General features: G+C 40.7%; 5 protein-coding genes and 1 pseudogene across 5 annotated transcripts; 1 reads left to right on the top strand and 5 right to left on the bottom strand.

Annotated features, from left to right (window-relative positions):
* Positions 1–32: 32 nt before the first annotated feature.
* Positions 33–8,300, bottom strand: LOC141843070 (RNA-binding KH domain-containing protein PEPPER-like). Its single transcript, XM_074731102.1, has 6 exons — positions 7,971–8,300; positions 5,440–5,674; positions 1,233–1,381; positions 897–1,145; positions 543–737; positions 33–426 (listed from the first exon to the last, which is right to left on the bottom strand). The coding sequence occupies exons 1-6, from the start codon at positions 8,253–8,255 to the stop codon at positions 262–264; spliced, it is 1,278 nt and encodes a 425-aa protein (XP_074587203.1). The 5' UTR covers positions 8,256–8,300; the 3' UTR covers positions 33–261.
* On the bottom strand, positions 1,388–3,947 carry LOC141843063 (uncharacterized; annotated as a pseudogene).
* A 223-nt stretch (positions 8,301–8,523) lies between the features above and the next one.
* LOC141825186 (putative pectinesterase/pectinesterase inhibitor 36) lies at positions 8,524–8,968 on the bottom strand. The gene is made up of 2 exons (XM_074712577.1): positions 8,741–8,968; positions 8,524–8,691 (listed from the first exon to the last, which is right to left on the bottom strand). Exons 1-2 carry the CDS (start codon positions 8,966–8,968, stop codon positions 8,524–8,526), a joined length of 396 nt encoding a protein of 131 aa, XP_074568678.1.
* A 4,931-nt stretch (positions 8,969–13,899) lies between these two features.
* LOC141843709 (L-lactate dehydrogenase B-like) lies at positions 13,900–15,408 on the top strand. Its single transcript, XM_074731759.1, has 2 exons — positions 13,900–14,562; positions 14,776–15,408. Exons 1-2 carry the CDS (start codon positions 13,960–13,962, stop codon positions 15,238–15,240), a joined length of 1,068 nt encoding a protein of 355 aa, XP_074587860.1. The 5' UTR covers positions 13,900–13,959; the 3' UTR covers positions 15,241–15,408.
* A 1,190-nt stretch (positions 15,409–16,598) lies between these two features.
* On the bottom strand, positions 16,599–21,528 carry LOC141825177 (uncharacterized). Its single transcript, XM_074712564.1, has 7 exons — positions 21,452–21,528; positions 20,967–21,342; positions 18,947–19,012; positions 18,531–18,596; positions 17,342–17,740; positions 16,932–16,996; positions 16,599–16,652 (listed from the first exon to the last, which is right to left on the bottom strand). Exons 1-7 carry the CDS (start codon positions 21,526–21,528, stop codon positions 16,640–16,642), a joined length of 1,062 nt encoding a protein of 353 aa, XP_074568665.1. The 3' UTR covers positions 16,599–16,639.
* Positions 21,529–22,191: 663 nt separating this feature from the next.
* On the bottom strand, positions 22,192–23,396 carry LOC141838346 (large ribosomal subunit protein eL20-like). Its single transcript, XM_074725797.1, has 4 exons — positions 23,314–23,396; positions 22,953–23,068; positions 22,773–22,836; positions 22,192–22,627 (listed from the first exon to the last, which is right to left on the bottom strand). Exons 1-4 carry the CDS (start codon positions 23,326–23,328, stop codon positions 22,286–22,288), a joined length of 537 nt encoding a protein of 178 aa, XP_074581898.1. The 5' UTR covers positions 23,329–23,396; the 3' UTR covers positions 22,192–22,285.
* Between the last annotated feature and the right edge of the window lie 960 nt (positions 23,397–24,356).

Genomic DNA, 24,356 nt, shown 5'->3' with positions numbered 1-24,356 from the left:
TTGTTGCAGGATACAATCATGAATTCCATCGAGAATGCAACAATAGAAATTTGATCCATTAAGATGATACAATCATGGATTCTATCGAGAATACACCATTAGAAATTTGATCCATTAAGAATTTGAACATTTCCAAATGCAAACTTAAGCCTTCACCAAAATAGCTAATACCATTCATGGTTCATACAGTTTTGTTTTGGGGGGAAAAGGCCCTCTGGCAACTACTCTCGCAGTTACCAACTGAAAAGGTTTTACTAGTATTCAGATCCAGGAGGCACCATACCCTCCTAGACTGGAAGATCCATAGCCACTAAGAGATGAAGATAGGTACCCTGAACCTGATAAGCTAGTGTACGATGATCGGTAATCAGCGTCGAGGCTGCTATAGCTCCTGGATGCTGGTTCTTTATGCCCAGTTACAACATCCTGTAATAATATGAGCCAATGATGGGGATACAGAATACTAGTGGAAATGTTGCAGTAGCAAGTACAGTTTCAGTTAAAAAGTCAAAATTATGAAACACGGGAAACAATAAAACTACCTCAATGAGCCGCTGAGCAGTCTGAACCTGAGTTGAATTGCCTTTTATCTCAATTACTATTTCATCAGGTACAGTTCTACTTTCCTTGAGTGTGATAATGGCTCCACTTGAACGGCGTATGAATGATATATTTCCTCCTCCAATACCAATGATTTCCTCTGCATATGCAAGGGGAATCTGCATGGTTTGGGTGATCTGCAAAGCAAGAAAAACTTACCGACAGAGAATGCAAGGGTTCCAAAGAACACAATAACTTGCTCTTGAAAATTGATGCCTGTATAGATCTGCATATGAATGCTATGGAACTACAAAACCAGAACAAGCATTTAGTCTGGAGAAGCATCTAAAAGCAACCTGAGAAATCAAAGAACCAGCTGTACGCCCTAGTGCTGGAGTACGTGTTGCAGAGGGATCTTGACCATATATTGACAATCTTGCACGTTGGTATGGCAAATCAACTGGAATTCTATTTTCCAGATGCAGCAAGTTTGATGAAACTGGGAAATCCTTTCCAGATCCAGTTTGTTGAACAGAATGAATCAAGGATTGTGTTTTATCAACCCAAGGCTCTTTTGCATGATCTTGAACTGCTGATGGCACAATCTGGAAGGATAACAATATACTAAACTGAGTTTCTGTTATTCAATAACAGCCTGGTTTTTCAAATCATATAAGACTCGACAAACTTACGCTCTTTTCAAACAGTGGCAGTATGCTGTGATCAACAAGAAATTTTCTGAGGTGAGCAAGTACTGCTTCGAGTGCTTTCAGAGCCTTTGAAGTTTCACCTTGTATATCCACAATTCGTTCTTCTGCAGTTGCATAATATGGAAGTTCCTCTAGCAAAACAAGGTTCAGGTACAAGGTATGATCATGAAGAAAGGATGAAAAAAAACAAAATCATGGTGGAAAGAGCAAAGCCATAAACCTTGAAACCTAAACGGACTCAAAATCCTAAAATACAAAAGATAGAAATTATCAAAAATACCCTAATTACCAAAAAGCTTAAAATTACTAAAAATAATAAAAAAGATCCAACGAATCATCCTGCATCAATCGTCTCGGGTTGAAAAGAATTCATCCTCAAGTTCAAAGTAGTGTCAATTATCCATGTCATATTCCATAGTTTCAAAATCCATAAATTGTTAAGTCCTTGTTTCCAGATGATATAGTCCCCATTAAGTTGGGACAAATGTGTTTCTAAATTATAAGTAAGTTGAAACCATTCAAGTCTGCCCTGTGCCTTTAAAATTGACTCTGCCAAATGGTGTTTCATAACAAGGCAAGCTTCATAAGGGAATTGATTTGTATACTGATGGTTTGTTAATTCAAGAGCCTTTTTCATTTCTGAATCCACTTGCATGCTAGTCCAGATAATGTCAACTTCAAACATCTCGGCTTCCTTGCTAAATATATCATCATGCCTATTATGATGGTAGCTGCTCTTCTTTCTCCACTCTGCAACTTCATCACTGTCTAGCACCAATGATCCCTCAGAGTGGTGCATCCCCCCACCCAGAGTCTTCAACCTATGCAGGATATCAGATAGTTCTTGTTCCGATGAGCCCAGCGAATCCGAACTTATTGAAGCAATTTGTTCTTTGAGTGAACTTCAACTTCGACCTTGTCATCCTGAACCTGCTGCATAACTGCATGATAAGGATCCCCTCATATCATCCTTGCCTATGATGCTAGTTAACCAATAGGGGTCTTGGCATCTGTGTCCTCCCTAATACCATAAACATCTGGATCAAATTCATAAGAACCCTTGTTCCCAATTACTCGATGGATGATCCGAGCATTTCCATCAAGTGGACTAGGTTCATGTCCAGTATGAATTGCATATAGCTTGAATATAACAATGACTTCCTCCTGGTACACAAAAGTTTTGTCTTTATCTTGTAGTTCATGATTGGAACAATAGCCCTTATCCGGAATCCATAGCCACATCGCTTTGACTGGTATGGTTCCCTTTTCAAAACCCTAGCTCTCTTAGCTGAAGCAGTCGTTGATGATGGTTCCCCTGCTCGGTGGCAGGCATAGCCCTTCACCTCAGAGGTGAATGGTTTGTACCTTTTATACTTCTCGCGGATGCAAAGAACTACGTTGTACTTAGTTGCAAGCTTCACAACACTGAACATCCTTTTGCAGGCACTTCAAATGATTCAGTGTATTCAAAATGTCACCTTTTGGACCATGACAAGTTGTTGCCTCCAAGAGATGTCAGTGAGGAAGATGAAGAGGAACACACCGGACAGGAGGATACACAAATTCGGATGAATGACTCCGGGATTCCATAGAACCTAGCACCAATGACAGTCCAAGACTGTTTTATCATGTCAACGGTTTCCTTCAGACCAAGGCGGCGTAGTAGGTCAGGGTCAACGTGAGAGGAGGTAACGATCTCCTGCCATTGATCCACATGAGAGACCCTCTGTAGTGGGTTGTTCTTGAAGAAAAGCGCAGGGAGGGAGCCATCCATGTTAGCTTGAAGCTTGTCCTGGATGTGTTTCCATGCAGTGAGGTAGGTTGTATCCTCGTTCCGGTCTTTCCATACAAGGGCGTGGTACAAACAGGGGCGTGGATCTCGTTGGTAGTCGTAAGCCATCTTTCCATAATGCAATGTACCAACAGGGCATCAGACTCCCAATTAAATGTATAAAAGTGGGACGAGACGTGGGGTGCAGGGTCAATGTGGGGCGCAATGATAGGGGACGATGGCAAGGGCATTGTCGAAGGAAGAAATGAGAGGTTGATTTGCGGCAAAGGACGGGGGATTCTGGTCTCCGATCAAGGTCTCCTCCCAGTCAATCTCCTCCAATTGTTAGGATCCTCCTTGTCATCTTCGTCATCGCGTACAAGGGAAGACAAGGGGGTTCGGGAATGCATCAAAGTTCTAGAGGGGAGAATACTCGAGTCATTGTCTTCGTCGTCCATGAAGACTAACCCGTGGTCTTGATGGTAGCAAAAGGAGGAGCTAAGGAGGTCAATCTCGTCATCGACGTGGGGCAAAGGAGGTGTCGGTAAGAGTGGCAAAGGGTTGGGGGTTAGGGTTTGGTAGGGAAAAGATGGGAGAAGTTGGGGCTTGAGGGAGGGGTTAATGGGTATGATGATCGGCAAGGACGACGAAGAAGTCTCCGACATCAAACCCTCTCCGTCTCTCACCTTTTCGTCAACGTCTTTTGTTTGGGAAATTTTTGAAGTTTCCCATTGCTCTCGAAGGGAGTGTAGTCCAACTGGAAGACGTTGGGATGGAGTTTGAGTGTAACCGAGGGGAAGAAAATGATTCTTCATTGTCTTTTTCATCTTCTCTCATCTAGTGATTTTGGTTTTGCCTTGTCTGTCATGTGATCGTCGCAACTGCTCCTACCATGATGATGCTCGGCCTTTGAATTTGATGACAACCATTTCACTTTCACACAATCGAGCACTTCCTCGTAATAAAAAATTCTCTCCACTTGGTTAAGTCAATCAACAAATCCTTCGTCTTGAAACGTATCAAAAAACTCAAAAAGATCAACTAGAAACTTGATATCTCTATATCGTTCCTCTTGACCACGACTTTTGAATTTTGTGATAGGGGTTTTGAAAAGTGGAATCGTAATTAGGATAAGGAGACTTACAACCTTCAAGACCTCGCGTCGCCAGATACTGAGTTAATTTTGCGACTTTTCTTTATAGATCAAGAATCTCATCTTGGGTGTTATGATCATGGTGCGAAGCTTCCTCAGCCAGAACTTGCCTGCCACGACCATGATCACGACCACGACGACTATCTATCGGATATGATAAGCTCTGATACCAACTGACGCTGGGCGAGATAGCAATTATACTACAACAATATTTATTCCTTTGATCGACTACGAACATCAGAAATCAATCTTCTAAAACCTTTGATTCGAAAGAATACCAGGAGAGGAAAATAAACGACACTGCTGAAAATATTATTAAATCAAAAACTTCTTCCTAAACATCAATTAAACAATTGTTAAAATAGATCCAAGACTCTAAGACGCAAAGAAAGAAAAAATTCTTAACAGAAAGAGCCTTAACAAAAAGAAAAAAAATTCTTATGAGATTCAAAATCTTAAATTTCTTAAACGAACTCATAATCCTAAAATACAAAAAATAGAAATTATCAAAAATACCCTAATTATCAAAAAACCTAAAAATTACTAAAAATAATAAAAAAGATCTAATGGTATCCTCCTACATCAAGATCTAAGAAGAATCTTGATGCATGTTTAAAGGCACCTAGGATTACAACATATGCACCTGGAAGTATTCAGAACTTGATATTTCCAGTTCAAGGAAAATAAGAGAACTACACAGGGAGTTCATAAAACTTAGCACTTATACAAATGAAATTGCTGAAAATGAGGTGTAATATAACAACACTTCAGTTTGCTATTGCTTGTCAATTCTCCAATTGAAAAAATCACTACTGAAAGAATATTTTTCTTAAAACTTAAAAAAGATTCAAACACTAAATTTTAATTGAGATATTTAAGGATACACAGACCAATACATAAGTGAGGTTATGTTCTTAGACAATTTAGGATCATTAGAAAATGTCCAACGGCATTTGTTCATAATCCAAGTGCTCAAAAATTTGAATAATGTATCAAAAATCAGTCCACGCCACTCATACACTGCAATCTATATTTTTGTATCTAGAAATCTAAATAAAGCAATATTAATATTCATTTCAATAGAGCAATAGGAGTAAATCACACTTTACTGTGCATTTTTGTTAGTCAAAAGAGAGGTCGGGCACTAATCTTTCATATTCTAGGCATGCAAAGGAAAAAAATTGTCATGTTATAGCTTTAGGAAAAATCTGTTTTTGCAACTCCTACATGTCATATGTATATAAAAAAAAAGAGTCCAGATGTACCTTTAGGCAGAATGCGCACACTAGCACCAGAATTTTCTTGTATAGCTTTAACTGAAGCACCTTGCCTTCCTATTAAAGAAATTGCTTGCGATGATGCAATCAATAATTTAACTGAACATGGAGTAGATGGACCATTGTCCTCTGAGATGTCATTGACATGCTTGAAGACTCTTAAAGCAGCATCCATTGCAGGTGATAATGCTGCCTCTGGTTCTTCTCTTGCTGATACCAAAACCTAAGTATGAAGGGCAAAACCACACTAATTACCAAGACTAGCATTATACAGAATTGGACAACCCAAATTTAGAACATGAAAGATTGATCTCTCTAAGAGGTGGTGGCTTAAATGATATGTGCAATTTTTGGTATCAGAGCAGCTCATGCTTCTTTTGTGACAGAAGTGAACTACTAATTACTGGGTAAGAACTTGAACTACTAATTGATCTCCTTTGAGCAACAAAAATTTCCTTTAGTGTCACATATAAGGAAGTTTTTTTAGTATTTGAAGGATATTGTGTCAAAGTGGTCTTCGATGATAGGCTATAGATCATTATGCCATCCAAGTACACCACTATAAATTTGTCAAGATGATATGGAACAACTGGATTTGTCAAAGTACAAAATGTAGAAGGTGCACTTGGTGAGTTCAAACAGCATGACTGAGAATTTAAAGCTCCATGAGTCACATCATTAGTGAATGACATAATTGACGGTCCAATAGCATGTCCACAGTTAAACTTTAAAACCTAATTTGCCCTGGAATAAGACATATGAGATCGTAGTTCTTGTAGTGATCTTGTTGAATGCCCAATGGCCCCTAAAGAGGAGTAGGTAGGGATGACAATTCATGTTTTGCCGTGTTAATCATGTAATAAACTAGCCATGTCATTCAGGTTAACAAAAAACTAAAAGAGAAAATATTAAAATAATTACATTTTTTAAAAATATATATAAGATGTTATATTAACTAAAATTATTATTATTATTATTAAAATAAATTATATTGCCATGTGTCATATATATTCAATCATATTATGCCATTTTAAAGTTGTGTCTCTATAATTCATGTCCTGCTTGCGTTGTGTTATCGGTTTGTGTCTAATAATGTAGGGCTCATCCTTATGGTAGATGGTAGATTGCAGGGGTGTAAAATCCAAGACAAGACATAGGTTGATAGCACAGTAGGGGGAAGCATTGTCAACAACTTTAGTACCCCTTAACATAGCATAGTAGAGGAGAAAGATGACAAAGAAATATAGGATATATCTAGCTCAATTAGTGATCTCGGAATAAGGGTCCTTACCTTAGTCAATATCGTAAAGAAGGGAAGACAACAAACAAAATTCCAGGAATCTTTAGACATCCAACAATAACCTAGGCTCCTTAATACACTTTAAACCTCAAATAAAATATACCAAAACAAATTATGAACTAAATGAAATTCACCGATTCTAATTTTATAATATAAATAAAAAATAATTATGAAACCCAAGTACAATCTGGACTGTAAAGGATCTAAACCTTTGAAACAATCCAAACCATTTGGACAAGTTTCCCTGTGCAATAACTTCCTCGCCTACTCTGTTTTACCTGCCACCAAAGTCACACCTTAGTTGCATCGACGATCTTCCCAATATGAGGCAAGAGGTTGCTGCCAAAGTCAATTGAAACATATTGCTATTGGTGGGTAGCCCATGTAGACATAAGGCCTTATGCCTAACCCAAAGCAATGCTCCCCTCAGTAGCCTCTCAGGCTCACATCCTTGACTAAAAAATGTTCCAGGAAAGGCACCAATCTACAATATTTGCATCGATACAAAGTTCACTAATCTTTATTAAATTGAAATCCTAAGGAGAATTTCAGGAGAACATTGCATTGGAGGGCCCCAAAAATTCAGGCATGCATTAAATCTTTCACACAAATCTGAAATAAATGTTAACCATGTAAAAGAAAGGTATCAAGTAAGGTACCAAATGACTTTTACACTATGGTACCAACTCAGACTATAATTGCAATGGAACACCAAGGAAATTAAGCATGAAAAATGAAAACACACTCTTCGAAGCAATTATATATGTGCCAAGGACATTTCCACTTCTTCAAGTCCAGCTGGCTTTAACACATCTTAAGGCAATCCAGGAGACAAAAGTGGTTTAGATGAGGCGAAAGCTATACATCAAAGATGGCAAATGAACAAAGAAACAACAATGAACAAAGAAACAAGACAATGACTTGGCAAAAAGAAAAAAATAAATAATTGAATGAATAAAAAGAACAACATAGTAACAAAGATGACTCATTTGTCCAGTTTCCGAAGATGGAACTATTGAAGTTTTAAAATCAAAGCCACACGACTGCTGCCGGAGATATAGAGAATTGCAAACATCCTCGCCCGCATAATGTTTGAGCTAAAACCCTAAATCTCTTCCCAGAACCAGTTTTTCGGTTTGGTGCACATAAAACGTAGCATCCGTACTAATTTGTGCGTGTAAGATAAAACCCTAAAAGAACCATAAGAGATGGGACTCACGATGCGTTCGGGAGTGCCGACAGCCCCTTCGAGAATACGAACCTTGGCGCGGGTCTCGTCGCAGATTTTCTTAATAAACTCACCCTTTCTTCCTATGATGCTCCCCACCTTGGTCACGGGTACGATGAGGCGGAAGACGTTGTCCCCTGGCCAGCCAGGCCACTTCTGCTGCTCGACAGGGACGGCTAAGGGCACCTCCGTCTCGGTGGGAGGGTTACCCTCCATCTCGGCCTCGGCCGCCTGAGCAGACTCAGGGCCTGCGGCGCCGCCGTCGGCGTCCGTCATGACAGTGAGGATCGTGAGATTTGGTGGAGAGGAGCAGGGTGAAGGGACCGACGAAGTGGTTAACTGGGCCTGCCAAATGATGGGCTTGGTTAAATAAAGGGTTGCCCAAATAATTAAAGAGTAATTATAAGATTAGTTAACCATAAATAGGCATTACACTTGAGCTTTTGAGAAAATATTCCTAAAGAATATTTAAGTATACCTCATTAATATTGTATTAAATATACATAAACATTAACATATATATATATATATATATATAATAATGTTAATAATATTGGAGTCCAGGCCAAAATGGCACGCCGGCCTCTGCAATCCATGGCTGCCCCTGAATAAACCTCTCCACCGTGAAAGGCGCCGCCTCGCTGTCCTCCCTCAGCACGTGAAACCCCGGCCACTTCACCCTCCTCGCCGTCTCCGCCCCTTCGCCCGTGTTCTTGTACTCCCCATAAAACAATGTCGCCAACGCGAAGTCCCCATCCCACCTGGCCCAGCCCTCCGGGTCCACCAGCCCATCCAAATCCGCCTTCAGGAACACCGTCCTGGAGTACCTCTTCCACGGTCGCCCCAGGTAGCTCCTGAACCCCCACTTCGCCCCTTCGAAGTCCTTCGCCGCTCGCACTCTCGATGCGTGGATGGATCGCGATGCCCGTGTTCTGGTTGGGGTCGTCTCGTCCCTGCAGCGCTGTCACCATGTTCTCCTGGTGCGCCATTGGCCGTCGGACGAAGATGTCGCAGTTCTGGAGGACGGCTGCGGCGACCGGCGTTACCAAATATGAAGTCGACGGTGCCGTGGACTTGGCAGTCCCGGTAAAAATGGCGGAGGGAGTGCAGGAAGAGTCATCTTTACCGGGACTGCCAAGTCCCGGAGCAGCATCGGTAGCGCGTGCAGCTGCATGCGAAGCTAACTAAGGGGCGTGCAACGGCGGGTAGCGTCCGAGGGAGATAATTAAGGGAAGGGGATGGGCACCGGGCAGTGCACCAGGTGTTGGCGGTGTGGTTGAAATCTCATGCAGCGGCGGGTAGCGTCCGAGGGAGATAATTAAGGGAGGGGGATGGGCACCGGGCAGTGCACCAGGTGTTGGAGGCGTGGTAGAAATCTCAATTGTGACGCACAAGGTTCACGTCCGTTGCATATATATTTTTAAGTATAAGTGGTCTGGCAAAGTGGTGTGATAAATGCAGTGTTGACTGCATCAGTTCAGTTGCAATATTGGAGAATTTGAGGGACAGGGTTCTCAGATTGAATGCGATTCATCGATGCCAAGAGTCATCTTGTGGTTATGGCATTGAACGATTAGGAGTGATTACAACGTGATAGATTTATTAAAATGGATAAAAGTTGAATTTTGACATAGCCGAAATAATACTTTCCTTATAGCAATTCATTATAATTTTTCGATTTACTTTTTCACAGATGATCATACGGCCAATTGTGTAGGATCGCAAGGATGACGAATTTCAAAATTTAAAAGTGTAAAAAATTAAAGTAACTAAGTGTAAATATTTAAATTTATTTATTTACTTAAATATTTTATTGAGGCAGAGTAAAACTAAAAATTATTAAGTTACACTAACTGATTTTATTTTTTTACACCAATTCATGGACTCCAATGCTTTCTGAAGTAGTCACTTGGATGTCTTAAATTAATCGAAGCTTTTTAAGATAAAAAGATAGAAGAAAAATTAGTAGTTGTACTTGTGTGTGTACCTACACTTGTGGGAGTGGACTTCTTTTTATATTATCTCTAGGATAGAAACATGGCCCCTACATTTAGATCGTCGGACTACCATGTAGACCCACATACTTTTATCTGAACCCCAATTCACTCCACATCCCTTGCTTATTCCGATGTTCACATTCTCCATTACTGCAAAGATTAATGATTGTATCTAGAATGAAGTCGAGCTAAATGAGGTTAGGCATCATCGAGTTGAGGGCGTCAAACGTGACTAAGTTGAGGGAGTCGGGAGTAACTGAGCTGAAGAAGTCAGGCATGATCGAATTGAAAAAGTAGCATAACTGAGGAAGTCAGATGTGATCAAACTAAGAAAGTCAGACGTGAACGAGATAAGATAGTTGGACGTGGCCGAATTGAGTAGGTCAAGTGCGAACGAGCCGAGGGATGTCTTGACTTAGCACATCAGCTCCTCAACGCTTAGATTGACCCACTTCAAGTCTATTTTGTCCTTATTTAATCTTTTTCTCTTTTTGACTTATAAGTCAGTTTGATTTTTGACCGATCTAATGGTATGGTGCCACATGTAGCCTGTCTATTCCTGCCATATCAGAATCTTAAAACTGATTTTTTTTTTTCTGGCATCAGTTAGGCACTATAAGAACCTCAAATCCATGGCCACCTTTCCGGAGAAAAAAAAATATTGTGAACAAACTCCTATTTCACTGATGAAGCAACTGATCGTCTTTCATTCATTTCGTTTCATCATCTATACTAATTTGAACATATAAATTGCACGTACGGTTCAAATATTCAATCCAAGATACACATATAATTTTGTTTCATATATAAGTCCTTAATTAATTTCAAGATATATACAAACTCACACACAAGATAGTGCTACACGCTGCTCTTCCATCCTGAGAGAAATCACAATCACCAAGATCAGTTTCGGCATCAGTTTTATTTGGAAACGTAAGTTGCAGCTAGGCGGTAGACTTCCTGCTATACAGTGGCTAGCGTAGCTTACCTTGTAACTTGACATGCTCTCAAATTTCAACTTTTGCTGTGTTTTTGTTATTATTATTTTTTGTTTCAGTTTATTTACTGAATGTTAATTTTGGTGCTTGCAGTTAACATCAAGTGGAAGTCCTCAAAGGATTCAACTTCCTACTAGCCAGCTCATAGATATTGACTTGTGTGCTTGTTTAGCTCATAGATCTTGTTCTTTTCTATTTTTCTCACACACATCTATTTGAAGGTGAAATTTTGAAGATCACACTGATTCATTTGATGTCACTTTTGATAAGCATAGTGTTCTACGAGATGCATAATTAGTTGTATTAGGCTAATAAATACAAATTAAAGCCCACTCATGGAGCAATTATTTGTGATTGATGTTACAAAACATCTATCAGTTCTAGTCAGCCAATAGTTCATATATGCGCAGAACACGATAACAGTAATATTATTATTGGAGTGAAGTTGCATTATTAGATTGCGCATGTGCAATTGGGACATGGACCATGGCACTGCCATGTCCCAATCCCGTAACAACTCTATTATTACTCTTGCTAAATCCATCTTTAATTATAATGTATATATCTATTAAACACGAAAATGACAGGTACAAAATTATCTAACTCTCAGAACACTACACGAGTGTTACAATGATAAATCTTTTACTCTCACATTGTTTCATAACACGTTCAGCATTTAAAATTGTGTTTAATTTACTTATCCAGACACAGACAATATTAATTAGTTCAACCAATTTAATCAACAGGCTGTGCAAATCAACGTCAACTCGCATCCACTTGATGCATTATGATCTTGTCTATGAATCTAAGTTTTCTAATTTTTTAATTATCTTTAGTGTCCTTTTCGTCTGCTTGGGCTCCTCCTCTCTTGGACGCTTCTCCAACTAAGGTTATAGCTAGCAGAATGCTAGTTGGCTAAACTCTAGCAGCCTGTGAGTGTGAAAGGTACGTCAGGGTTAGTCGACTCTGCTAGTGTGAATATTCTGATTTTCAAGTCATAACTGAGATATAGTAAGAAAAAATTCATAGAAATGCGACGGAGAAAGGAGAGAGAAACAAAGAGAATTTAACGGAGAAGAATTACCTCTGCGCGCGAGAAGCAGAGGCAGATCCAAGATTTTAGATTTGAGAGGCCGCATAATAAGTATTTGGGGGGCGCATAATAATTATTTGGAGATAATTTTTAAAAAAAATCTAAAAATGAAGTAGCAGTTGTAGAGATTGACAAAGATTATTTAATTAAATATTTAGAGCAGACCAGTTTGAACCACTCAAACATGAAGACAAATTGTCAAAATCTGAAAAAGTGATAAAGTTATGGCGTTATCATCCTAACATGCCTTAACAATTTTAGGGAGGGCCACCTCCAGTCCTTAGATAGAGCTGTCAATGGTAAGAAGAAAATCATACCTCTTGTTTATCCATGTCGGCTAGATCTCAAGTGATTTTCTCGATACCAAAATGTCTCATTTAGTGCTTGGGAATACTATCATACTTAATGTTTGAGAATATTATCATACTTAGTGCTTTAGAATACTGTTTCATTCAGTACTCAAAGATGTTGTTATACTTAGTGTTGGGCGATGCTATTAGTACTTAGGATGCCATCATACTGTGTTTGCCCCTTAATGTTGAGGAGGCTACTCATCATGGAGTATTTGAAATTAGACCTAACCGGTCAAGAAAAGAGATCGGCCATTCCGGAAATAATCCAGAGCCATCAAGTACCAATATTCTGTGACTATGTAACTCAAGGCAAACAGCCCCAAACTATTGCTAAAAGAATATCATTATTTTACCAATGCGTAAACATATTATCCGTGCAAACTTTTATTTCATTTTGGATATTAAAAGTGAGCAATATTTTTAAGTATTTTTTTTTTAAGTTCGACATCACACCAAACCTGCATGGCATGACACTATAACATGCTTCGACGTCACACCAGACACTATAACATGCTGCTGCTCGTTAGTTGATTGTTAGAACATCCGTAACGCTCATGGTGTTATAACGCCTTTAACCAGACACACGTGGTTGATAACATGCTGATCGACCACCACTCTATGGTGGTCGACCAGTGGTCGACCAGTGGTCGACCACCACTCACACTATGCTTGAACGCGTTAACATTAAAAAAATAAAAATAAAAAGCACGGATCCATCTATTAATGCGTGCTCCTTATTGCTCCTCCATTGTTAATTGTTAATGTTTTTAACAAATTTATTTACATAGTTTACAATAAATCGAGTACAATTCGTTGTGCCAATCTATGGTTATATAGCATTTCAAGCAGCACTACATCACAAAATTGGGCAAGTGATGTTGTAAAGGCTGCTAATACCTTGCTCTAGTAAGAGAACATTCACTGCGGTGCGCGCCATCTTGGAGGATTCAATTGTTTCATTTCATTGTTATAGAGAGATCTCCTTTCTCATCCAAGGTTTTATTTTCTCAACCCTGTGATCTTCATACGTTATTGTGTCTGTAATGTCTCCCTTTTATGTACGTCAGTGATTTGTTATATATGTTACATATACTAAATTCTACAATTTAAATTTACAACAAATTGTTGCCAGTATAACATTGTTGAAGTATGATCGAAATGAAGGAAGTCCTCTCATTTTTGTGAGTAGTTTAAATGCTTAGTGCTTTTCTTTGATGTGCTAGCTTCGTTCGGTCGTCGGTGACGGTGACCGGCGACGGCGATAGGTGTTTTGCTTTGATGGCCTTGTGTTAGATGACGGACAATGACGTCCCTATCGCCTACTGCATGTTGTATTCCAATTTGTTAAAACGTTAAATTTGAAAAAAAGTTATTTGGCTCAAGTTCTACCGAGACCTCCTCCTTTCGATCAACTCCTTGCGATCGCTATATAGACAGTGGGACGCCATGCACATGAAGCAGTCCGAATTGTGAGGAGTCTCGTTCGTTGTCATCGAATTATTCGTCGCTGGTGGCTGCTCGTATTTCGAGATTGCAAGCATGGCACGGAAATCCTCCTCCCTGCTCGGCCTCGCCAACGGCGTCAGCCACCAGCTGTTCCACCCCGTGCCGGACTCCGCCCCGCCTTACCCCGCCAAGTTCCACACCAAGATCTCCGTGGTTGGCGCCGGCAACGTCGGCATGGCCATCGCGCAGACCATCCTCACGCAGCACCTCGTCGACGAGCTCGCGCTCGTGGACACCAGGGCCGACATGCTCCGGGGCGAGATGCTCGACCTCCAACACGCCGCCGCCTTCCTCCCCCACACCCGCATCCTCTCCTCGCCGGAGCTGGACGTCACCGCCGGCTCCGACATCTGCATCATCACCGCGGGCGTGCGGCAGATGCCTGGAGAGACGCGGCTCAACCTGTTCCAGCGCAACCTCGCGCTCTTCAAGCAGATCGTGCCCCCGGTGGCGCGGCACTCCCCGGACGCCCTGCTGCTCGTCGTCTCCAACCCGGTCGATGTGCTGGCGTACATCGCGTGGAAGCTCTCCGGCTTCCCCTCCAATCGGGTCATCGGGTCGGGGACCAACCTCGACTCCTCACGATTGCGCTTCCAGCTCGCTCAACGCCTCCAGGTCAACGCTCAAGACGTTCAGGTATATCGTCAAACACTTAACCGGCGGGCGTTGGGAACTCTGTTTCAGTAGCTAGCTATGTCACTGTCGATGTCAATCACCCTCTTATTTCACCATGTTAACTCGGTTTTAGAACTTGCAAGTCGTTGAGATATTTCGTCGAACATTCGGTGGGCGTCCCGTGCGTTTACAATTTTTCCTTCGTTTGAACTAATACTACCGAATCTGGAATAGGCGTACATGGTGGGTGAGCACGGAGACAGCTCGATCGCACTGTGGTCCAGCATAAGCGTCGGGGGAGTCCCGATCGGCCTAGGCCACCTGGCGAACGGAAAGAAGACGGCGGAGGCGGCGGAGGAGCTGGAGGAGATACGAAAGACAGTGGTGGACGGCGCGTACGAGGTGATCCATCTCAAGGGGTACACGTCGTGGGCGATCGGGTACTCGGTGGCGGACCTGGTGCGGTCCCTGGTCCGCAACCTACACCGTGTCCACCCTGTCTCGCTGCTGGCGAAGGGGTCCTACGGCATCCCTGAGGACCGAGAGGTCTTCCTCAGCCTGCCGGCGAAGCTCGGCAGCAGCGGTGTGCTCGGCGTTGCCAACTTGGAGCTCACGGAGGAGGAGGAGAAGCGGCTCCGGAGCTCCGCCGATACTCTGTGGGAGATGCAGCAGCAACTGAACCTGCAAGTCAAATCCTGAGTGAAAAGCAGCAATAAGAAGGAAGAGAATAAAATCTGTTGTTATTGTTATTACTAAATACGTCTATATATACAAAAATACCTTTAAAGATTTATGATGTATAATTTTATAATCATGGTAACAGTACGTATAAATTTATGGTGTATAATTTTATAATTACGGTGACAGAGCAATGTAGCAAAGTCTTATTAATTTAATTAATTGTGAATTTGATGTTTATCACGTAAACCAAGACATCTTTGACTCTCTTTATTGATTAATGCATCAACAATAATTCTTGTCGTAGATAACTTTTTTTATTTTTGTTGTCATTCCTTTGAGAAAATAGAAAGAAAAGTGAATTATTTCCTTTTTTGAAAAAAAAAAATAAACCCTTTTAATAAATGGAAAACGTCAGCAAAGTTTATTCATTCAAACTAAGAAAGAGAATTAATTTAAACTTAACAAATATGAATATTTATCCTGTCTCTACACATATTTAATAAAAAAAATCATAAATAATAATATTTTTCTCATATTTTCATAAATCTTTTATACTCTTCTAAAAAGTTTAGTGCATTCGGCTTCTGTGAGTCGTTCATCAAGCTCATCTACAGCGTTTCGTAACCAACTCACCTATGCCCCGGGGGTAACGGCCATCAAGCGCAATTAAACTGGTCCGATTAGTGTTTTTATTTTCTGCCTTCGGGCATAAGACGCAGTTAAGCTGGTCCGATTAGTGATCTTAGGATCTTGGCCGATGCCACACGTTCCCGACGCACCGTAGCCCGGAGGTGGTGCGGATGCGGTACGACAGGCTGCGGAGCGCGGCGGGGCGAGTACAGATGTGGCGGAGCGGGCCCAGGGGTTGTTGAGCTGGAGGGACCCGCGGGCGACGTTCCTCTTCCTGATGTTCTGTTTGCTGGCGGCGGTCGTGCTGTACGCTGTGCCGATGAAATTGCTGGCGGCGGCGTGGGGTTTGTATGCGCTGCGGCCTCCCAGCTTACGGAATCGGCTGCGACGGCGTCGCCGGTGACCACCTTCTTCGAAAGGCTACCAAACAAAGATGACATCTTGTTGTGACTAGATAATTTTCGATGCTTAGTGTCTACATTAGCTTAATTAATCGTACTGATTGCTCCAATCTATTGGGACAATGTTCACTAATCTTCTTCCAATTCATCACGCCCAACCTCTGTTCTTGTAAACAGAGCCCAGCATTATCTTGTGACTATATAACATTTTAGTGCAACATTGTCCACATGCTCATCTAAGTACAAGATAAAAAGTATTATCCCTAACTTTGAAGGGTTTATTGCAACCATACTCGGAGGCAGATTACTAACTACTACTACATTACATATTCTACAAAAACTTCGAGGCACTCCATTCTGACTTCCATTTGGCTGCTGTTTCTGGTTCAACGTTTCAGCCTGAAACCATATAACACACACTGAATTCCATGCGATCGTAACAGATCACAAGTGAATCTTGGTGCTGTAACCTGAAACGCACTAACTTCATTTAATCCGAATACGCCTTAGTCTAAATCAACAAGAAACTGCTCTTGTTTACTAAGGAAAGAATGGATTTGATCTGATAAAAAAGTATTGTTGAACAAGGATAGCTCTTTGCGTGTTAAGATGCAACTTGTAGCGATTGACGAGTAAGAAGATTTCTTGCATGCATCATTCATAAGGTAGCGACCTTACCTGCTGCTGTGGCTCCTGGCACTAGAATCTCCTGCGTCGGTTTGAGCTTCATACAGTACTTGATTCTGTAACTTGCAAGCAAATAAGAATAAGATGCTGTTTATTGTATTCAAAGCTATGACAAACTATGTAGGATGAAGATGACATAAAATGCATATAAATGATAAGATTTTATAAGTAATTGTGTGAGTATCCTCTTTTATATCTTGCATCCAAGTAACTGGATCTTGAAGGGAAGATAGGTTAGCGATAGCATAAGACAAATCTAACCAAAGAGACATGGATGAATTAGGTGAGTCTTGAGTAAGCAGTTCAAGCATGAGATCCTTGGATTCTTTCTTGCTCATGAAAGATTGAGTAAATCTTGCATCAGTAAGAAAGAATATAATAAAATGATTTGACAGCGATACCTGAGGTGGCACAAGAGAGCTTCTAGGGCCGAGAAACCAGGGATAAGGTTCAGAGATAGGTGGGATCTGAACACCATCTGGACTTCGTCCGGGATAATGCAAAAGATTCAGCAGATTGATCGGTTCATCGCTGACCTGATTGATTGTTGGCGCAGCCGCCTGAAACAGTAAGGAGGGAGGTGTAGGGCCTAATTGTGCCTGCGGATGGCCTGCAATAGCTGGGTATGGGAACGGAGGAGGTCCAAAGGGAAGCATTGGGCAGCCATGAGACATCTCTACGCCCGTATTCATCCCCAGATCCATGCCCAGTCCCATATGCATACCCAGTCCCATGGGAGGCATGAATGGCCTGATGCCTGGAAACAGCAGAGGGCTAGCGTTGCATCCCCCGGACATCATCTGTAGTAGTTGAAAACCACAAATGTTAACATGTCTGCAATCGAACCAGAGAAAAAAGGTAAGAACATTTTATCTAAATGCAAGTAGTTTCACAATCTTTTGCTTGTAGTTTTGTTTTCTAGAAAAGAAGAATTCGGGAAATTGAAAGAAAACAGGAAAAATATTTTGAATATATTTTTTTATTTCAGTGCCCGGAGGTATGCAAGAACTCTTGCTTCAGTCTCTTTACACCATATCAAAGCTTGCTGTGTTAAGAAAACCTTGTATGCCTAAGTAAAATTGCATCATGATAAGTTCTTGTATCAATCAGTTCGCCAAATTCCAAAGTTTCTTTATTTAAGATGATTAAATTTCCAAACAACTGACTTACATTTAACTTGCCCCAAGTTAGATATGCTGCATAAAAGTGAACTAGTTGAATTTGAAATGGCTGATATGAAACTTATCTCCAAGCAGCAAACGAGCTTTCAAATTAAATCTTGATTCTTGAATGAGGCTTTCAAGATTATGAAAAACAACATAAGCTCATAGGCTGGCGTAAGTTTTCTTACCTTCAGCTGAAATTATTGCTGTATAGCTCTTGTTTATGTTCTCATTGTTAACATTCAACGACTATCAGCAGAATGAGAACAGAATAGGAAGCAGGCTATGATATGTTGGTCAAGCAAAGGGAAGGAAGCTATAACATTATGTGCCATAATCAGTGAGAAGGTTAACAATTTGTCTATTTCAAGGCCTCAAAAGTCATAACCGAACAAAAATTATTTGAACTGTAGAGTTCAAGTTATACCTGGAGTTGGAGTTGAAGGAATTTCATATATTCAATGGCCTCATCCAGTGTTGATGCTTTGTCAGGCTGAAATCATAGGAAAACCAAAATTGAATGGGTGATTCTCCAGAAAATGCATTTAAAATGTTAAAATTCGAATTTGATTACCAGTACTTCCAGAAAATTAAAAAACCCATTAATATATTCATGTTAACAAGCTAGAATTATAGTTAAACATCATCCATAGTCCAGCCAGATCATACTTGGATATAGAGCCTGTAAACTTGCCCAATAATGAGGAAAGCAACTGGGAAAATGATAAATGGGATAACTAGTGGAGGTCTGACTCTATAATTAACATATTAAACATAAGTAGTTCAAAAAGATTTAATTATTAAGGAATGGGTAGATCAAGGTACAATTTATAGGGTGATTACCTTTTTGCAAGTCGGTATGAGTTCCTGCAAGACCTTAATCTTGGAGTTGATCCTATCCCGACGATTCTGCATTGATAAGCAACTAATACCATGAGAATACTGCAAGCTGGAAGGAACCCTTCATGCTGAAATGAATTGCAGGTATACGTAGGCAAAGCAAATGAAGTTAGTTCAAGAGCGCGCCCTCTCAGACTGATTGTGGATCTCCGAGGCTCGTAGCTTTCTCACTCGTCCATATTCAGATGCTTGTTTCCTTCTGCCACTATATCCAACTTCAGGATCCTTTTCCATTAGAGAAAATGGTCACATATGAATGCCAGCTCAATAGACCACAGGCAAATGCAAAGAGATAACATGAAAGACTACAAATTTTTCACTGCTTTAGTAAACAAGATCCCTTAATGTCTCTTCTAACAAAAATGATTCTGTTTATTGAACTAAAGATCCTATCTGTAATTTTATGTTCTTGGTATCCTCCCTCACGTGTTGACAGGCAAAATGTACTTAAAACTATTTGAAGTCCAACATACGAAATGAAAATGCCATACGATTGTTCGTTCAAGGTAATCAGATCTATTTAGTTAGAATCAATCTTTTGATCTGAAATGAAGGACATATGCTTATTTGCTCAAGGAAAACTCTTTGATTTGTTTGTTTAGAGATGATGGAGATCAACACAAATATAGCATCACGGAGATGGCTACATGGTTGAGGGACTCATTTTCTTCAGAAACACAAGTCATTCTTCAAGTTTAATTCCTCTAGTTAAGTTCTGGGATCATATTTAATTTGAAAGTGCGACTAAATGTGCTACCTATCTGATTTGCTTCTTTCAAAGATTCTTACTAGTGATGTTCTTATGAATTGATGTATGCAAAAGATTCTTATGAATTGATCTGTACGTCATTTTTGTATTTTGCTCTCATCTTTCAACTTATATTTTTTGATGATTTTTTTTTTTCAATGTGGGTTACCATTAATCATTAACTTTTACATGATTATTTTTCAGTAAGATAATATTGGTTTATTTTATCAATTTTTGTATTAGAAAACAATATTAATTGATTGTTTGATTGAAACTATGCATCACTATGAATCTAGAAATAAACTCATTTACAAGAAGAAATAAACTCATTTAGGGAAATATTCAAAGATACCATGAATTTAACTATAGTGGACTAGAAAACTCACATTATGAGATGTTGCAAGGATGTAAAGATTTTATGAAAAAAAGATGAAAGATGGAGGAGATTTTGTGAAGATCTTCAAATTACTTCATAACATAATGACCAACTATCCCTTATGATAATTTTCACATTTTATAGTGATTCAGCTTCATCATCTAATGCAAGATTAGACTCAACGACTGGCTAAAAAGGATGGTTTGTCTAATTATTTTATGAGATAAAGTATATGAATTTAATTATTCCTAATGTATAACATAATGGTTCTTTATTTCTATTAAAACTAGTACTCCTTTTGACTAGTGATAGTTAGATTCATTACTTAGATTAAGACATGGTAGACATAAAACATAACACTATAGTAGATGAAAAACTCACAAATAATGAATCATTTGAGGATGATGAGACACTTGGGAATTACAACCTTATTACAGTTAAGATCTTTGGCCTCTACTTAAGATGACCTGAACTTAGCATTTATACTAGTTTCTCTCCATGACAGTACATTGGTTGCATCAACTAGGATGAGCTTGGGCTACCTTGAGTAGTTATATCAATCTGGAGCTTGCATCAACTTATTAAAGAGTTTCTAACTTGACATGCTAACTAGTTGCTGTTCATCAAGTAAAAAACACACACACACAAAAAAGTAACATGGAGGCAGAAATATTTATTTATAAAAATCATATAATATATTTCGATTTAATATGGCATGAAATTTTTATAAGGTCATCGATAGTTTTCCACGGCTCTAAAATAAAAAAGATTTGCAGTCAAAGAAACAAACACGGCTGGGCCGCAGCAAGGGCAAAATATAAAAGGGGCGATTGGCTAACCTGGCTCGCCTTTTTTCGCTTCCGCTCCGCCGACACGGACGAATACGGCGCCGACCTCTGGCTTGTCTGCCCTAGCATCAGCACCTCCGACTCTTCCCTTTCCGATCCCGACACCATTGCCCGCTTCCCGTCCGCTGCCGCAGCTAGTGGCGCCAGGTCTGAGCCCTCCAGTACAGGCGGCTGATCCTGCGTCGCTCCACCCTGGGCCTCGATTACCTGGCAGTTCAGCCATGCCGCAGCCATCTCGTCCTCATCAATGAACTGGGGATTAGTCGCGTCCAACGGAGAATCTACAGCTGCTTCGGGGAACGCCGCCTCGACGGGGGCGCCGTCGGTTTGGAGATCCCAGATCAGCTTCATCAAGTCGTCATCATGCCTTAATTAAATGGGCCCATCAATAGCTATAACCGATCGAAATCGCGCAATTAAAAATTAAATCATGGCGGCTCTAAGGCGGCAAGAAGCGGCGCCCGGCCGGGACCCACCAGGCTGGCGCTGTGCGGCGGAGATCGGCATCGGCGGACTGATTCGGCTGCTCGCAGTCAGTAACGTTGGGATCCATATATCCGAATCGGAAACGGTGCGAGAGAGGATTGCGGCAACGGAGTCTGATCACCCAGATATACTAGCTAGCCAGCAAGATGAACGACGAACAGGATAGATAATGCTGAATTATTTTAAGTTTTCCCCCTGAAAAATAATGGAAGATATATGTTATCAAATTTTTGTAGTCTTCCTCGTGCATTTTAAATTCTTTGGGAACAGGAACAGCCAACAGACGAAGACGAAGAGTGCTGCGGTTTTTGTGTTTGTTCTCGGAGGGATTCGCATGAGCAAAAAGGACTGGGCAGAGGGATCCAGAATCGCCTTCTCGGGACCATTCTCGTGTTAAATTGAAGGAGCAGCAAGTTTCTCGCGCCCCCTTGAATACGACGCAGCCTAGAAAAGGCCATAGTTTGCTAAACTAAAGAAAAGAACAGTACAGTACAAACACAGCTTCGAGTCAAACCAGCATCGATTCGCTGGAAGGCCCCCATGGCTCCATGATGTCACGCAGCTTTAGGCGCTTCTGTCCGACGACGTAAGCCGATTACCACGTTGTCAAATCATCTCTAATTCTACAAACGTTGGTGAACACGAACGATTTGGTTCGTTTAAATGCGATGTGATGTGCAATTTTGAGGATAATCTAAAAAATTGAATCGTTAGAGACAAAAAAAGTGAGTTAAGCTTTGGCCTCTGACAAATAAAACATCATTAAGTCGCAAGAAAATAACTATTACCATGACATTAATAACTGTTCCACTTATTATTCTTGTCTAAGTAAACAGATTAGGGCGAGAGGCCTTGAAGGTGGTCTTCAACTTTCTGGTTGGAGGACGGACTTTCTTGAAGACGAGAGGGAACTTGATCTTCGAGTCGTGGAATTGTTTGGTGCTTTCACGTTTGCATAGCTTGGACGGGATGGTAGCCGTCTTTATGATCTGAATGCCGTGGTACCTCACGCGGTGGCGGGATGCCATTTCATCATACATCTGCTCGACAGCACCGTTCAGTGTGATATCCCTGTACTCCTTGTACATGTTATGATAGCCTGTTCTGCTTTGGTAACGCAGCCAGATACCGTAGTTCTTGATCTTTGTTGGTTTCCTCTCGAAGATCTGCCAAAGCAGCAGTTAGGCATCGCATCAAAGTCGCAAAACTAGAATAAATATGATTGACAAAAGGATACAAAATTCGTATGAATGATAAATGGACAGCGCAAATTTAAGGGACCAAAGAATGAAGCTTGTAAATTAAATAAACCTCGTTGATAGCAAGAACTTGACCATTGCTCTTCTTCACCTTCTTCAACTTCCTTAAGAAGTACCTGAAATTCTCAAAAAACAAAAAAAAAAAGGATGGAAAACTAAAATTATCAACAATGTCGAGTAATTAAGATTGTTCAAAGGTGGTTAAAATTACGGAAAATCTACGAGGAACTACCAGAACTTAGATTTGGCTCGAACGTCATTGGTAGCCCACAGCTTCATACGGTAGATCTTCGGGTGTGGCTCCCCCTCGGTCGGAAGGGCTCGACCCACCACCTGGTACTGATGAAACTGCCACCATCCAAAACACGAACAAATTAATGCACTATAATTCTTGATACTGCACTAAAGCATAATTGAATACTTGTCCTTGCAAGATTTCCGACGAACGATGAAAAAAAAAAAAACAAAAAGTACTAGGATGAAGGAAGATCTGAATAATCCAGTAGAAAATAGAATACAGTCAGCTTTACAGACGAGCTCTGTAAAAAAAAACAATGAGTTCGATCAAGCGGAGCGAAATGCCATGAACTTACCCTAAATTTGACCATCGCTTCTGCGATCTGCCTACAACGCCGCACTGCGCAACCCTCGGGAAGCCCTTTTTGGATGCTCAGAGATGAATTAATATACTGCAGACAGACAATTTCGGCCGCCGAAACCCTAGATCCCATCTGGGTTCCTATTTGACACCAACCTTCGTTAAAATTACGAACTCACCACTAAGCCAATCGACTCGGCTAGGTCCGAATCAGTTCGATCACGCTCGAGTTTGTGTTGAGTTCCATTCCAATTTAACGAGCCAGATATATATAATCAAACATACGGGTATAAATACGAGCTCTAATCCCTTGAAGATTCAAAGGATTAGTGGCCAAAATATTTGATCAGGAATCAAACACATCCATGCCCATTGAAATTAATATTAGAGGCATTGTGATTGAATTGACGAATCAATTAGTAGGCTCTGTTTAGTTAAGAAAGCAATTAATAGTTTGGGCCAATTGTCTTAAAAATCTATCCTACAATCATAATTGACAAATATTTGATATACATGGTCACCTTCGACACAAGTCCTCGTACGTGACTTTGAAGAGATCTTGGACAAAAGAAAAGAAAAGAAAAACTTCTCTTCACGCTAGTTAAACTGTAGTTGTCAGTCTCTATCACGTTTACTATGTCACCTCAAACTCCTCTCGAATGCCGAGTTCATTTCAAACAAGGATCAAATCCATCAACTTAATTCATCACAAAGTGGTTGAGATGAGCCCTTCACGCTGAGTTCTCAGTGAGCTAAATCCATAGCCTTTGTCTTCTATCGCTAAAAGTGGCTCTAGCTAGCTGAGAAGGAACGTGGGACACGCCACCTTCAACACGACCTCCCACCCTAAATGAGCTCACGCTGCTCAAAAACCTCGCTCTTCGGCTCGATCGAATCCAAGAAAAACGTGACCCAATTTCAACCAGCTCAGGCTTTTCAAATTGATGCATTGAAGGATGGGCGCTCCGAGGATTTCATAAGTGTCAAAACTGAACCAGAGCAGCTTTGTTTTGTTGCGTGTGGAAGCTTGGCAAAGAA

This window comes from Curcuma longa, chromosome 1, assembly GCF_044706935.1.
Source record: "Curcuma longa cultivar G26 ecotype Majalengka, Jawa Barat chromosome 1, ITB_CL_G26_1.1, whole genome shotgun sequence".
NCBI classification, from domain to species: Eukaryota; Viridiplantae; Streptophyta; class Magnoliopsida; order Zingiberales; family Zingiberaceae; genus Curcuma; species Curcuma longa.
The sequence above is the reverse complement of the archived record's forward strand: the minus strand, read 5'-3'. Positions and strand labels throughout refer to the sequence as shown.

Excerpts from the sequence above, each read along its gene's own strand:
- LOC141843070 (XM_074731102.1), bottom strand. The coding sequence starts at position 8,255 with ATGACGGACGCCGACGGCGGCGCCGCAGGCCCTGAGTCTGCTCAGGCG. Across the intron at positions 738-896 it reads CTGGTTCTTTGATTTCTCAG|ATCACCCAAACCATGCAGAT; the intron begins GTTGCTTTTAGA and ends CTTGCTTTGCAG. Across the intron at positions 427-542 it reads CTGCTCAGCGGCTCATTGAG|GATGTTGTAACTGGGCATAA; the intron begins GTAGTTTTATTG and ends ATATTATTACAG.
- LOC141825186 (XM_074712577.1), bottom strand. The coding sequence starts at position 8,968 with ATGGCGCACCAGGAGAACATGGTGACAGCGCTGCAGGGACGAGACGAC. Across the intron at positions 8,692-8,740 it reads GACCCGGAGGGCTGGGCCAG|AACACGGGCGAAGGGGCGGA; the intron begins GTGGGATGGGGA and ends GGGGAGTACAAG.
- LOC141843709 (XM_074731759.1), top strand. The coding sequence starts at position 13,960 with ATGGCACGGAAATCCTCCTCCCTGCTCGGCCTCGCCAACGGCGTCAGC. Across the intron at positions 14,563-14,775 it reads TCAACGCTCAAGACGTTCAG|GCGTACATGGTGGGTGAGCA; the intron begins GTATATCGTCAA and ends AATCTGGAATAG.
- LOC141825177 (XM_074712564.1), bottom strand. The coding sequence starts at position 21,528 with ATGGATCCCAACGTTACTGACTGCGAGCAGCCGAATCAGTCCGCCGAT. Across the intron at positions 21,343-21,451 it reads CGCCGCACAGCGCCAGCCTG|GCATGATGACGACTTGATGA; the intron begins GTGGGTCCCGGC and ends CATTTAATTAAG. Across the intron at positions 17,741-18,530 it reads TCCTTCAACTCCAACTCCAG|ATGATGTCCGGGGGATGCAA; the intron begins GTATAACTTGAA and ends CAACTACTACAG.
- LOC141838346 (XM_074725797.1), bottom strand. Across the intron at positions 22,837-22,952 it reads CGAGCCAAATCTAAGTTCTG|GTACTTCTTAAGGAAGTTGA; the intron begins GTAGTTCCTCGT and ends TGAGAATTTCAG. Across the intron at positions 22,628-22,772 it reads AAGTTCTTGCTATCAACGAG|ATCTTCGAGAGGAAACCAAC; the intron begins GTTTATTTAATT and ends CTGCTTTGGCAG.